The sequence below is a fragment of the Jaculus jaculus genome, chromosome X (assembly GCF_020740685.1).
Source record: "Jaculus jaculus isolate mJacJac1 chromosome X, mJacJac1.mat.Y.cur, whole genome shotgun sequence".
In the NCBI taxonomy this organism is placed as follows: Eukaryota; Metazoa; Chordata; class Mammalia; order Rodentia; family Dipodidae; genus Jaculus; species Jaculus jaculus.
In genome coordinates, this window is record NC_059125.1 from 105051208 (window position 1) to 105066468 (window position 15261).

At 37.0% G+C, this 15261-nt stretch overlaps 1 protein-coding gene across 6 annotated transcripts in view; it reads right to left on the reverse strand.

Moving 5' to 3' along the window:
• Positions 1 to 292: 292 nt before the first annotated feature.
• The window catches only part of Dcx (doublecortin), a 107443-nt gene continuing 92474 nt past the window's right edge, over positions 293 to 15261 (reverse strand). For 4 of the 6 annotated variants that reach the window (XM_045140166.1, XM_045140165.1, XM_045140162.1 and 1 more), the window contains exons 6-7: positions 12980 to 13077; positions 293 to 2983 (exon numbers count right to left, since the gene is read on the reverse strand). In XM_045140166.1, coding sequence (XP_044996101.1) covers positions 2927 to 2983; positions 12980 to 13077 — 155 coding nt within the window. In that variant the 3' untranslated portion in view covers positions 293 to 2926. The remainder of the gene's footprint in view (positions 2984 to 12979; positions 13078 to 15261) is intronic. The other 2 variants (XM_045140163.1, XM_045140161.1) reach the window with 1 other exon arrangement.

Below are 15261 nucleotides of genomic sequence, written 5' to 3' on the forward strand. Positions count from 1 at the left end.
TGATCTTAAGGTTCATTTCAGCTAAAAATCTCAATGAGTCAACCTAGTCTAATACTAAAGTCCATAAGGACACAAAGCAGTCACGTTAATGGCTATCCTTTCCAAAACAGTGAAGAGAAAAGAAACTCTTCTCTTAACTCACCTATAGTTAACACTACCTATGGTTAGTCGTTCAGCCCAGCCCCCATATATACATTCCCCTTCGTTGCCCCTATTTCTATTTCTGTAGGGAAGAAAAATCAGGAGGTAGGAACAAGCAACAAAGTGTGTGTGTGTGTGTGTGTGTGTGTGTGTGTGTGTGTGTGTGTGTGTGTGTGTGTAGGAGGGAGAGATAAATTATGGGAAGTACTGGCAAATGCTTACTAATCATGCAGAATCAATGCAATGTTACTAAAGTGGTAATACTGGATTGGGTAAAACTGGAAATGAATTATAGGGAGGAAGGAGTTCATGTCTACATATGAAAGTCTTTTTACTTTAAAACAGGCCAATTTAAAATAAAATTATTAGAGACTTGAGGTTTGCACTATGCCGACGTGAATATGTATATATGTATGAAAAGATTTCCTTATTGTTGATGAAAGGAAAGAGATGGTGCTAATGTCTTAGAAGAGTGTCTAGTCAACAAATACTTGAAAAAAATCTGTCCATCTATTTTTTTTCTAGTGATACATATCCCACAAGCAAGTAAATGCTCAGTAATTAAATTGGAGCCTGGAACTGAGAAGACCTGGACTCTCTCTGTCTTTCTCTGCTTTTGCTCTCCCAGTATGTCATTAACTAAGTCTCCATCTCTTCATCTTAAAATGAAGGTAAGGGACTAAATGAGATCTTAAAAAATATGTGTGTGGAATCTTTGGGGGGATCAGGCTTGAAGTTTAAAAATAGACTTCTTACCACTTTCTATCCATCCCCAAGTACCAATTTTCCCTAATTATCTATGAACTGTTACGGGAGGCACTATGAAAACCCTGAGATTCTAGGGAAAAAATAACTTAATGGTTTCAAATGGGTTTACAAATAAAGGTGAGGTGGGGCAAGAAAAGATTCTCATAACTTGTGGTTCTTTGATGACTAGTTTAACCGGAAACCAGAACTACCATCATCTCACTTCTCCTAAATCAAAAATGTTTCTTGTAACTAGGAACATCTGAAATTTGTCAAGGGGCTACTACCCCTTTGTTCCTAGATTCCCCCCTGAATGTCAGCACTGCCATCAAGTTGCCATCAATCTGGTTGGGTTGTCCTTCAATATTTCCTAATTATGAAGCAGTCATATATGTTTGTTATGCATGTACACACATGCACACACACACACACACACACACACACACACACACACACACAAATGTACACACCAAGCTCATTCCACTTAGAATGTAAGGACAATGGCAAGTTGTTCGGTAGCCAGACAACAGCTTGGCTTTGAATGCTCTAACTTTCAAAATATCTGAATGCTTACAATGAAATAAAGGAAATCTTCATATCTGCTAAAAGCAAACACAGAACTGGCATGCATGGTTTTAACCTAAATTTAGTTGTCTTTGTTATTATGGGCTATGATCACAGACAAAAAGCAGTGTTCTGAACCTGTATTTCAAAGACTGAGAATTCTTTCAAATGATCAGTCCTTAATAAAAAGAAAGCCTTTCTAATGTTAAGATAAGTGAAAGGTTTCTGTGTCTTCAGTATGAAATATTAGGATTATAGATAAAAAAGAGTTGCTTAAAATATGCCATAACATTTCATTTAAAATATAATTAGAATGTCTGGTCCACGTTGAAATTATTAATGTAAGCATAATAGTTAAAAAGTTATCAAAAGACAGATTCTATTGAATTGGCCTCTGCTATTCATTGTATTTTCTCCTGGAAGTTTATGTTTGGCAGTGATAGCATGATTTCTAAACTACATTATTCTTCTGCATTTTTTTGGTAAATTTTCTGCATGTGTTTTTTAGACAAAGGAAAAGTTACCGGTTTATAAAAAAGGGAGCCTGAAGAGTTGGCTCCAGAAATACAGACGTGAGTTTTTATAAAAAGGATATTGGGTTTTGCTATAAAAAGCGACCAAAAGGTGTCAGACCTGAAAACAAATTCTCACAGTGTTTTCAGTGTTAGCTGTTTACAAGGCATTCAATAGAACAGAGATAGATGGATACCATATAGCTTGTATAATAACTTGGCATGTTATACAGCCTCCTGGAGGAATCAGGTATATGACATCACCCCCAAATGCTTATCAATTGCTTATTGGTTCCAAATTGCCCCAGTGGAGGGGTTGACCAGGAATTCACTGTGCCTTATAAATCCTACTGAAGTGTCTGCCTCATTGCATTCAGCTAGCCCTATAACATAGCCCTAATCATCCGGTGTCACAATTATAAGTTGCTGGTTTTTCTCTCTCTTCACAGCCAGAGTGAAGAACGAGGCTAAGGAGTTGTCACACCATCCTCCTAGGATCCTCCAGCATTCTTAAGATCCAAGACAAGGGGCACTTGTGTTTGGCGCTTTTGGATCCACCAAAGAGTTTTTTCCCACAAAAACATTTGAAGTGATATGTATGTAAACAGCCTTCCAGAGAAGGAAGACTAGTGTATGGACAAAGTGAGACAGGAAGAATAACAAAGGCCCCTAAGCATTCAGTAGAAATGTCATAGACTAGCACATTTTGCATCCCTGGAAAGTTACCCAAAGAATGGTTATCAATCTATCTCTCATAATTGGAAGTTGTGGATTAGTGGCCCAGAGGAGAAGTCACAGGAAAATAAACCCTACATACTACAGAGTGTTTTGAAAAATAATAATAACAACAACAATAACAACAAAATTTTGTAAGCACCAATAGCCTTGTTGGTCACTTGAGCAAAGTACTCTGCTATAACTGTAGGCTTGGATTTATACTCTGGACTATTGTATCTTGCCCTTCACATGGAATCACCCAGTGAGTCTGAGTCATCCAGGGACAGAGGGAGGTACAGGTCCTGTAAAAAGACAAGAGACAAAGTTAACTCTCCTTTCTTTGTTATCTTGAACTTTGAGACTGTTTATTTTTATTAGTATTTTTCTAACTTATTTTGATATAATTATAGATTAACAAGAAGTAAAAAAAATGTACAAAGAGATACCCATGAACAAATGCACCCTTTATTCAATTCTTCATCCCCCAAAGTAGCAGCTTGAAGATTTACATGCACACATTTAATTGTGTGTATGTATAGAGTTCCATGTGACTTTTAAACCATATGTCCATCTGTTAAACTGTCAATACAATTAAGATACACAACCAAAGAATCCCTTTATGCTACTCCTTTATAGTTACCTCCACCCATCCCCCATGCCTAAGCCTTGGTAACCAATGTTTCCCATGTCTGTAATTTGGCATTTCTAAGATGTTGTACATATGGGAGTATATAATACATAACCTTTTCATTGCAGCACAGTTATGTAGAGATTCACACATGTTGCTGCATCTATCAATAGCTTCTTCCTTTCTACTGATGTGTAGTATTCCAGGATGTGGGTGTACCACCACTTATTGAACCATTCACCAATTGAATGACATATTGAGCTACCACAAAATAGACCTGATGTATATACTCATAGATATGTTTTGTGTAAATATAAGTTTTCATTATTCTGGGATAGATGCCTATCAAAATAATTGTAGGAAAATCTAGCATGATTCTGTTTCAGCTGACTGCAGACCTTGGAGAAGGTAATGTGTAATGTCTATTTCAGTTCTGAAATCATAATTGTAAACACTTAAAGGAATATTGATTGATCTTCAACACAGAAAATGCAAACATAATTAGCATTCAATTCTCACCAACCTACCATCTCATATCACTGTAAATCAGGGTTTGGTAAAATTTCTGCAAAATGTGAGATAGTAATTATTTCAGACATCATTTGATTGTCATGAAGCCTTTTTGTCGTACACTGTGGTTTGTTTGGTTTTTGTTTCATTTACCCTTTAAAGATGGTAAAACCATTTTTTAAAATTGTTATTTATTTATTTGCAAGCAGAGAGAGACTGAGAGAAGAGAGACAGACATATAGAAAGAGAGAGAATGGCCACACCAGGGCCTCTAGCCACTGCAAATGAACTCTAGACTCATATACCACTTTGTGCATCTGGCTTTACGTGGGTACTGGGGAATCGAACCTGGATTGTTAGGCTCTGTAGCAAGCACCTTACACACTGAGCCATTTCTCCAGTCACATGTAAACCATATTCATAACAGGAACAATCTATACAAAAATATTCAGGACACAGACAAGGCTTGGTGCCCCTATTCTAAAATGCAGTAAATAAAAAAAAGTTAACTAGAAAATCAATAATAGATACATTGTACAATGCTGAGGAAATAAGGACAGTACAACAAATGCTTGCAAAATTGAATGAATACCAAATGATCTACAATGGAACTGTGTCTGTGAAGATATTTAGTTCTCAAATACTTGTCAAGTGAAAAATGAAGAGTCAAAAGTATCTGTCTGCTTCAGACTTACAGAAATGAGGAGTAGAAATGTGAAAATCTGTTCTACTATAAATACCATAGCATCCTCACAAGCAGTTTTTTCAGGACTCTGGCAATGAACCAAAGCCTTGCAAGAGTACAAGTATTTATTCAAGAAAAATGTCTGAATCTTATAAAAATACTAATATTTTTGGTGTCTTTACTTGCTGAATTTTCTTCATTCTTGCTTTCTCCAGCTTCATGGTGTCTTTGAAAACCAGCAACTTCTAGTGTCCATGACAAACAGCAACGTAAGAAGCACTGAATAATGCAGATGGGGGTTCAGAACTACCCAAATGCCTCATTGCCAGAGAATTGTTACTCTGCAGCTCTGTAGAAATTCCTGCTTCCTGAATTCTTTATTTGACTCAGTCTTGAAAATGCAATCAGCATTCAATACAAATTTTGAAAATTATGGCTGCATTAAGAAGGGGATGAGACATGGTCCAAATAAAGCATTTCATGGAAAAGTTGCATAATTAGTTGTCTGTCTGTGAGTTTGAAAAAAATTCAAGGAATCTAGGTACCTATGCACATGGTGAGGACTCTGTATGCTCAGTTAAAAGCTGAGAAGCACTAATCTATCATCTCTGGATGACCTTGTAGCCCACAGGTAGAGCTGTCAGCTGCTTGGCAGAGTGTTGAAATCCTGCCTCAACATGCATAGAGCCCTCAGTCAGAGCTGGGAGATCATAATATTTAAGGAAATATGGCATATCTTTTCACTCAATTTTTTCACTATAAGAAATTAAGAAGTGAAGATATTCCGAGGCAAACATGGGCATAGAGTTCATTGCTGGGAGACCTGTTGTACAAGAAATATTGAAGAGAATCCTTCATGGCAATGTTACAGTAATTCAAATCCACATTGTAAGTAAAAAAACACTATTAAGATCAATTCATAAGGAATTTCCAAAAAGTGTATAAATTTATATCTGTAATTATTTTTTCTTTTAATTTTAATAAATAATAAATTTGACCACATACTTCTGGTTTATAATAATGAAGTTATGGAATATATATGAAAAATCAAATAGTTACTGCAGAGAAGCAAATTAACATCAATGGATTCACACAGTTCTTTTTTATGTGACAAGAGCAGCCAAAATCTATTTATATGTTAAACAATACAATTTTATTAAATTCAGTCCTGATTCTGTACATTAGATCTCTATACTCCTTTACCTATATGTCTGTAACCTTGCATCCTATAAACTATATCTTCCCATTTCCACCACCCCTCAAGTTTCTCTGGTAAGCTCTTTTCCATTCTGCATCGCTACATATTTGACCTTTTCCATTTTTTAAAAGATTCCACATATAAGTGAGATCATGCAATATTTCTTTTTCTGTGTCTGGCTTATTTCAAAAGACAACTGTATGAACTAGTAATTATAAAAATGTGTTGATGGACTCATTGTTTATAAAGATATAATTTGTATGTTTATAAGAGCACAAAGGAAAGGGAAAGAAATAGTGCTACCCTGTAGAAAAAATTATATAAGCAAGTTAAGTCTAGTTAGTATTAATCTAAAGAGATTTTGTTGAGATATATTGTAATTATCAGATTAACCTAAAGAAAATAACTTGAGATAAAGTTAGTAAAATAATCAACAATGAAATTAAAGTTATACACTAGACTATATGTAACATAAAAGGTAAGATTTGAATAATGAAAGAACAAAAAGAGACATAAGACAAAAAATAGAAAAATGACAGATGCAAGTCCTAGTTTACCAGTAATTTTATTAAGTATTAAGCACTCATATTAAAAACTAGTGATTGGAAGAATGGATTTTTTTTAAGAATGGGTTTTTTTTTAAAGTATGATACACCTTTATCCTGTCTGAAAAAGAAATAATCTAGATAAAAATATCAATATGTTGAAAGTCTAGCATAAAATCTGTAACAAAAACCTCAAGATGTCTATACCAGTATGAGAAAAAAATGAATTTTAAGGCAAGATTTAATGTAGAAAAATAAATATTTTATAATAATAAAAGGGCCAATGCCTTCAGAAAATATACTTACACCTTAACAACAATGTACCAGAATGCATGGAGCAAAGACAGTTGTAAATTTAAAGTGATATAGAATTCAACTGTATCAGTTGAAGATTTCAATATCCTACCTAAATAATGGATGGAACAATTACACAAAAGGCCAGCATATAAGGAAAGGGCTTGAGCAACATTAAAACAAGAACATTTCTGTTGAACACTCTACCCACGAACAGTAGAATATATTCTTCTCAAATGCCCATGAAAGAGTCTCTACGTTGGAGACCTAGAAAATGGCCTATTGAGCAATAAAACAAGCCTCAATAAATTTAAAAGAATTGAATACATATATATATAGACTAGAGTGGCATTAAAGTATAAAGCTCTAATAGAATGACATCTGCAGAAATTAACACCCTCCTGACTAACTGGTGAGTAAAAGAAAAAAATCACAAGGGACACTAATTTGATATACTCAATAGTTTAATAATTTAATATACTCAATAGTTTGAGACAAAAGAATATGAATTCATAGCATAGCAAAACTTATTGGAAGTAGTAAAAGAAATTCTCAGAGGGAAATTGGCATGAAATATTCTGAACATGCTAATTTACAGAAAACAGGAGAATTAGTGGTCATCAGAGTATGGCTGGAAGGAAACAGATGTATGAGTGCTAATGGGCATGGAGAGGCCAGAGATTGATGTTAGGGATCCTCTTAAATTATTGTCAATCTTTTCTTTTTCTTTTTGAGACAGGGTTTCTCACAGAACTTGAAGCTCACTGATTGGACTAGACTAACTCACCAGCAAGTCCCAAGGATCCTATCTCCTCTGCCTCCCCAGCACTTGTATTAAAGGCACAAACACTCATGTGCCTGGCTTTCACATGGCTACTAGGGATCCTAACTCAGGTCCTCATGCTTGCACAGCAACTATTTAACCCACTGAGCCATTTACTCAGGCCCCACCTTTACTCTTTTTAATAAGAGAAAAAGAGAGAGAGAGAGAGAGAGAGAGAGAGGGAGGGAGGGTGAATTGGCACACCAGGGCCTCAGCCACTGCAATCAATCTCCAGACGCTTGTGCCACTAGTGGGCATGTGCAACCTTGACTCACCTTTGTGCATCTAGCTTATGAAGGATTTGGAGAGAAATTGGACATGGGTCCTTAGGCTTAGCAGGCAAGCACTTTAACCACTAAGCCATCTCTCCAGTCTCTCACCTCTACTCTTAATTGTTCAAATAACACTTTAGCGTGGTTGGTTAGTGGAGATGATTATATAAAATATCATGAAAATTTTTATCTCAGAAGCCGGGTGTACTGGTGCACACCTTTAATCCCAGCACTAGGGATGCAGAGGTAGAAGGATCACCATGAGTTCAAGGCCATCCTGGGACTACAAAGTTAATTCCAGGTCAGCCAGGGCCGAAGTGAGACCCTACTTTGAAAAAAAAATTATCTCAAAATAAGGAAAGGCCTGGGTAGAATGGTGAGGAGATAGATAACTGCTGAGACTTACAAATGAAAGCAATACAAGCTATGGAAAGAATCCATAGGACTAGGCCTATACCTATGCCTCCATCAATTAACTTCAGATTCAAAGCATGTTTGCTTGTATGGGTAGAACAATGCAGAGGAAAAGCAATTACATCAGCGTTCTGTTTTTGTTGATTGATATGTAGAAATACAGAAACACATATTGCTTAACAATACAAATAATTTGCACCTGAAATTCATTTACTTAGTCCCTTGGAGCCCTACAGAACAAAATGTTTGTAACAAATACAGCTGTGCTGGCGATACTATTGCATTAGAGAAAACAAAAAGTTGGTCTCTGGTCCAAAGAGCTTATAGTCCAAGAGAAGTCAGGAGGGATGCTTGAGAAAGCTGGCGTCTAGTTGGGATTTGCTATTTTTCAAATGTGCCCTGCACTTTCCTGATGAAGTAGTTTTTTCCTGCTGATCTGGTTCTGAAGTTTTTCTCCTCATCAGCCCACCAAAGCTTATCCAGCCTTCAAAGCCTCATCTAAATGTCAATTTGTGAAAAGCTTTCTCTATGTCCAATCTCCCCCAACCCATGACCTTCAACCCCACCCCATCAAATGTCTTTCCCAAGCAGAGGAAAGTGTGCATTTAAATAATGTCAGTTATATCTTCAGCCAATATGTTAAACATTGTTTTCTCTCTTTTCATTTCCAGAAACATTGCAGGCAAAATGTCTCAAAATTAAGCTATGGATGGAATAACTAATCGGGAAAAACTTATTTTTGGTTTATTTTGCTTGTTTGTTTGTTTGTTTTGCTTTTCCAAGGAAGGGTCTTACTCTAGCCCAGGCTGACCTGGAATTCACTATGTAATCTCAGGGTGGCCTCGAACTCATGGTTACCTTCCTACCTCTGCCTCTCAAGTGCTGGGATTAAAGGCATGTGCCACCACACCCACCTGGAAAAAAACTTTTAAATAATGGAAGAGGTTCCCTATGTTTCTAGATTTTTTTTTTTTTGACCATCTTCAATAGGGTACTAGCTCCAAAAAAGGTCCTCGATAAATATTAAATCTTACCATGGCTGTCTATAATCACTGCATCTCTTGTTCTCATTTGCAAATGAGAATGCTATCTGCCCTATTTATTTCACGGGGTTATTATAAGAACAAATGAGAACATGGCATTGAAAAGGTTAAAATAATACAGAAATGAAAATGTTGTTCTCATTAACTACATGAAGATTTACTTTGTGTCCATATTGTAGCACTTGAGTATATGGACTTTGGCTAACCCCATTGCAGCTGCATTAAAGAGGATTCTCCATGAGCTGCTTAAGAGGAGAAGCCAAAAGTCTGATTGCAGCTTAGGGCCCAGCCACAACCATCAAAAGTTACTAAGGGGATGTTGGGACTTCAAGATTGTTTCCAATTGCGCAGGAGGAAAGTCATGGCCTCAGCCACCTGCTTCCTGTCTCCACCATGACTCACACCTTTCAGGTCCACTTGGACAGAGAAGTTCAGATGAGATCTGCATTGGCTGTTGTCCAGGGTGATTGATGGTGCTAAGGTTCAGGTAGCTGGGTGAAAGGAGGGATGTGAAGGTTGGACTTAATATCCACAGGGACTGAGGCAAGGTCGCAGGAGGCATTTATTTTTTTTTCCAAGAAATCTGCTCAATCTCAGTTATTGGTGTATAACTATGACACTATTTCCTCCTGCTAGGATATATAGAGGGACACAATGTTAGATGATATTGCTGTCCTAGATGCTGATCATTTTCTCATAAAAACAAACCCTTAGATATGCCCAAAATGAAACAAACCCTATTTCTACAGGGTACTGTCATGAAAGATGATTTTTCCAGGTTAAATAACACTAGAAAAAGATTGTATCTGAAAGCAATGTGTGATTCTATAGTAGATACTGGACGAGAGAAAGAACATCACTGAAACTGAAAAAGTTGGAATATAGACTAATGCATATTTAAAAGTATAGAGTCTGTGTTAATTAAACTTCATGATTTTGATAATTATATCATTGTTATAAATGACCATGTCCCTGTTCTTAGAAAATGTATAATGATACTTAAGGGTAAAATGGCATGATGCTTAAACTTTATGTCAAATGATTTAGAAAAAAATAGTGTAGTAGAGTAGAATTGAGTTACATATACACGGTAGACATATCTATGTATATGTGTTCACACATAAAGAATCTGAACACAAAATAAAGTAGGGCAAAGTATTAAAAGATGGTGAAGTTGACCTGGAGAGATGGCTTAGTGGTTAAGCACTTGCCTGTGAAGCCAAAGGACCCAGGTTCAAGGCTCGATTCCCCAGGACCCATGTTAGCCAGATGCACAAGGGGGCACACACGTCTGGAGTTTGTTTGCAGTGGCTGGAGGCCCTGGCACACCCATTCTCTCTCCCTCTCTCTTTCTCTGCCTCTTTCTCTCTCTGTCTGTCACTCTCAAATAAATAAATAAAAGTAAACAAAAAATATTTTTTAAAAAAGATGGTGAAGTTGTATACAGTCTTTATTATTACTGCAACATTCTGTACATCTGAAATAATACAACAATGTTTTTAAGTAGTAGTATACCAAAGTATAACTGTATATTTTATTTAAAAGTTTGATCTAGAAATATGTAATATATTTTATTCTTTCATGCTTGTTTTCTTTTTTTTTATTTATTTTCATTTTTTTAAAATTTATTTATTTGAGAGCGACAGACACAGAGAGAAAGACAGATAGAGGGAGAGAGAATGGACGCGCCAGGACTTCCAGCCTCTGCAAACGAACTCCAGATGCGTGCGCCCCCTTGTGCATCTGGCTAACGTGGGACCTGGGGAACCGAACCTTGAACCGGGGTCCTTAGGCTTCACAGGCAAGCACTTAACCGCTAAGCCATCTCTCCAGCCCCATGCTTGTTTTCTTAACAGCCTTTATAAAAAGTAATTTTAAGAATAAAATAATATGTGGAGACTTCTGCAATGAAGAGAACAACAAGGGTCTGTCAGTGCTGCCACCCATGTGCTGTTTCTAGTTCCTCAGTAATTAAGATCATTTATAGAATCTAGTCAAAAAACAAGCCACCAGTGTTTGCAAGCTTGGCCAGAAGAAATGAATGAGCAATGCCAACACTTACCTCAATGAGCTTATGGGGATGGACATGTCAGTAGAAGACTAGAAAGACTCAAGTATGTATAGCAAGTGTCCAAGCTACCTTCAGCTTTTGGGGATGGGATATATGGAAGGTGCTAAGGAAAAGTGCATTTCCCAGAAGAAAGGTAGGTGCAGAAAGACATAGGACAAAGATATATTAAGAAGCAATGTAGTCTAGGAGGTTTGTTATAGGAGTTGGAATAGCACAGGTGGATTGTTACCATCTTGAAATGTTTGTATTGACAATCTTTGCTGCTAGACAGACAACAACTGAAAACCGACCATAAAAGCAATTTTATACATCTCCCAATCTGCAGGTTACAGTGCCTACAGGGACAGTTCAATGAAACCTGAAATCCAATGGCTCAGCAGGATAATTCAAATATTCTGTTGAGGATAAATATCAGGAGTAAAAGTGGTCATTAGAAATGGAATAGGCATTAACAATTATTAGGACAGGCAAAGACCAGAATAAATAGGAAACTAAAAATATAATATAGATGCATGGAAATAAAAATGGGTACCAGGCAATCATGTGCTGTTACATATTTAACAAGTTAACTTTCTGTGAGAAAATTGCAATCTTGCTTTGTATTAGTTGCTGATTTTCATGGGGGAATTATTCCCTTAGTGGCCAAGTTAAGGTTACCAGCCTGATGCCACTGAACACAGAGTTAAAAAGTAAGGTATACAATCAGTACTCAAGAGCTAGTATGAACTGACTCTTGAATTCCACTAATGGTGACTTGAGTACCAGTTCTATTATAACTATGTTGCCCTACTCAGTAACTTAGCTATTATGGTACCAATTACCTTGTCTATAAAACTTCTAAGATTACTGTAGAAATTTTTTAAAAAGATATATTTCCATTTAATAAGTCTTCCATTCTGACCATCTGTGATCCTCTGATGAGGTTTAGACATATTGTAGAGTTTTGTCTTTTTCCATCTCACAACTAATCATGTGAGCAAGGGGAAGACAGGAGAATCAAAGAGGAGCTTGCCTTGCAATGTGGTGTGATCAGAGAAGGCACATTCACAGTACTTCAGGTATAAGAAATTTAAAGCAATTAATGCCCCAGATTTTCTACATATGACAGATTTCTAGGCAGGAATATTCTTGGAAAGGAGTAGCCAGAAAATGAAGAGACTTCATTTATTAGTACATGTTGTAGTCCTGTGTAGTAAACATAGATCTTTGAGTATGCTAGGTGAGTCTTCTACCACTGAGTTACTTCTCCAGCCTGTAGTTCTCCTATTTCAATGATGTATTTATTTTGGATGCATGGGGGTACCTAACAACAACTGTGTTAAGTTGGTGTCTTTTCTTCATACACTGCACTAGAATCTGCTTCATAATGAAGAATCCACAGTGAAACTAAGATTTATTTGTTTGCTGATGTCCTACAACTCTAAAGAGAGAAACTCAGTACAACTTTTGCCCACTATCTTTATATTATTTCCACTTTGTTACCTGGTGACTTAAGTTGCCCTTCTGCTGTATTTCAGAATTCATAAGACAAGTGCTTATGGTTTGGTTTCCATATTACCTCAAAATGGACATTTAGGATCTTAATACTTCATTGGAAGAAATACCAGAACACAATTGTAAAATTTAAAAAGTAAGGGTCTCAAAAATCAATAAAAGTGACTTGAGGCTTCCTCTCTGTTGGACTCTTGTATGAAGCCAATGAAAAGGAATTCAGGCTCCAATGAGCTGTTGAAGTAGAGTGCAACAGAAAACTTCCACCCAACCATCTATGAAAATATGAGAGCAAAGGAGTTTAGTAAGGTATAAGAGACATAATACCTTGTGCTTCCGCAGACTTCCAGGACTGGTGGGTGTGGAGATGGGAGACTGCTTAGACTTGGGTGTAGACAGCTGGCTGCTGGAGGTTCCGTTTGCTAGCCCAAGGCAAGAGAAAAGGAAAGGATACAAATCAATACCATAAAAGGAACAAGGTATCTTCCCCCTTCTAAGACACCAGAACATTCAGACAAGGTACACAGACAACTAAGTGATTTCATGAGTATAACCAAGGAGAGAAGAAACACAGGATGGTGAAAACAGTCCTGCTCAGTTCCTTACATTCCTTCACAGTTCAAGGCTCCTTCACATCCAGTGTTTCCCAGTAACAGGGGGTCTGTTTCTTTTCAAGCCTTTCCTCATATTTACATTTTGTCATAATATATCAAAGAGGCAGTCTGAGGAAAACCTTAATTGGTTTTAATTTTAGTGAGAAGTAAGGTGAAGCACAGAAAAATTATTGGCCTTACATTAAGGGGAAAATACACAGGTGCTTTGGGCTAGGGCATATTACCTTTTTGTGTCAGATGATGAGGTAGGTTTAGTACAGCCCCAATCTCTCTTTTTCTTTTTCTCTCTCTCTCTCCCTCTCTCCCTTGCTCTCTCTTTCTCTTCATGCTCACCTCCTACTTTGTTACCTCATCCTCAGTAAAAATAACAGAAGGGAAGACAGAGAGAGCAAGGTAGTCAAGAAAAAGAATAACACAAAAAGTAGAGGAGAAATAATGAAATTTAAAGGACACAAATGAAAACATGCCACCAAAGAGAAATAAAGAAATATCTGTAATGGAGGCAAGTATAGGCAAGAAAGATAAGGTATGAAGTTAGAAGAAAAAAATTATAACAGAAAGACACTCTGGTGGGTATTCCCAATCAGTCTACACTCACTAAAATGCTAAAATTGAGATGACTAAGTTTTTGGCATCTTTATACCCCATTGTGATTTAAAATTGTTTTATATTCCCTTGTTAATGAGCTTCTTAATACTTAATCATGAAAAAACAAATGTATCATCAATATCAAAATAGAATAATAAACAGCTTTCCAAGAGAATTCATGTCCAGAAATTTCATGTTAAAATACTTTTTAATCTTAGGGCCAGTATTATCAGATAACTTAAAGTGTGCTATAAAAATGCAAGTGCCTAAAGAATGTATAGATAGGAAGAGAAGAGAGAAAAGAAAGAAGGAAGACAAAAGGAAAAAGGAGGAGAAAAGAGAGCAAGCCAAAATAGAAAGATGGTCTAAGAATGTTGCTGTTAGTACCACACGGAACATTTTTATTGCTATCGCATGAATATTCCCTGAGGATATAGTTTTTCTACGTCACTTATGGTAATGGTGCCCTAGGTTCTGAAACATTCACATCAATGGTAAAGATAGATGACACATCAGTGCAGTGTAGTCATTACTGAGATATGTAAGTGCAAGGGAGCTGAAAAAAAATGAATGCTTGGGCACCCACTGACGGACATTATATGTATGTTCACTCATCTCTCATTTACTCCTTGAAAGGCTTTCCTCCTTACCATAAAATTTCTTTGGCGAATAGCCATGGATCATTACTGATGAGCCAGACAAATAGTAGATGTCAAGGCTTGAGAAATATAGGTTTCACTTTCTATGGTGAGGTGAGCAAGGATAAAGTAGCATCAGTGTGAAGTCAGAGCCATGCATGGTACATTGCTGGAGCCCAAAAGATAGACTTGACATCAAAGGGCTTGGTGGTAGACAAGAAGAGGCAGTAGAAGGATATGGCGAAAGGTGAGTCTAGGTTAGGCATAACTCTAGAGACAGTAAATAGCCTGACATTTGCTGGGGACAGAGTAAGGAAGGAATTAATGGTAGCTTGAACTTGATAGCCTTATAGACTCATGTTATTTATTAAAATTGAACTTATAACTTCAGCCCCTAACAGGCAGATCCCTGCTATAGGGAGCATGTCAGTATGAGTGGATCCTGGGTTCCAGCCCTAAGGTTTGGGGATGAATCTGAGTACAGACCCTAGGTCTATGGAAAGCAATTTGAGCTCTGGCAGTTCATGCTGGCTGTTGGTGGTTCTCTCTGCTTGGATCTCTGAAATGAAGCCAGCTTCTTCCTCCATTGATGATGTTCCCCTGGACTCTGTAAATTTAAAAATAAACCCTGTTTCTCCTATAAGCTGTGTCTGGTTGGATGTTTGTCTCAGCAACAAGGAGCTGACCACAACAGAGGTAGATGGAGAGTGTATCTGCTACTTGGTAGAAGGTCTTTGGTTTTGGTGAGACACGGTCATTCTAGCAT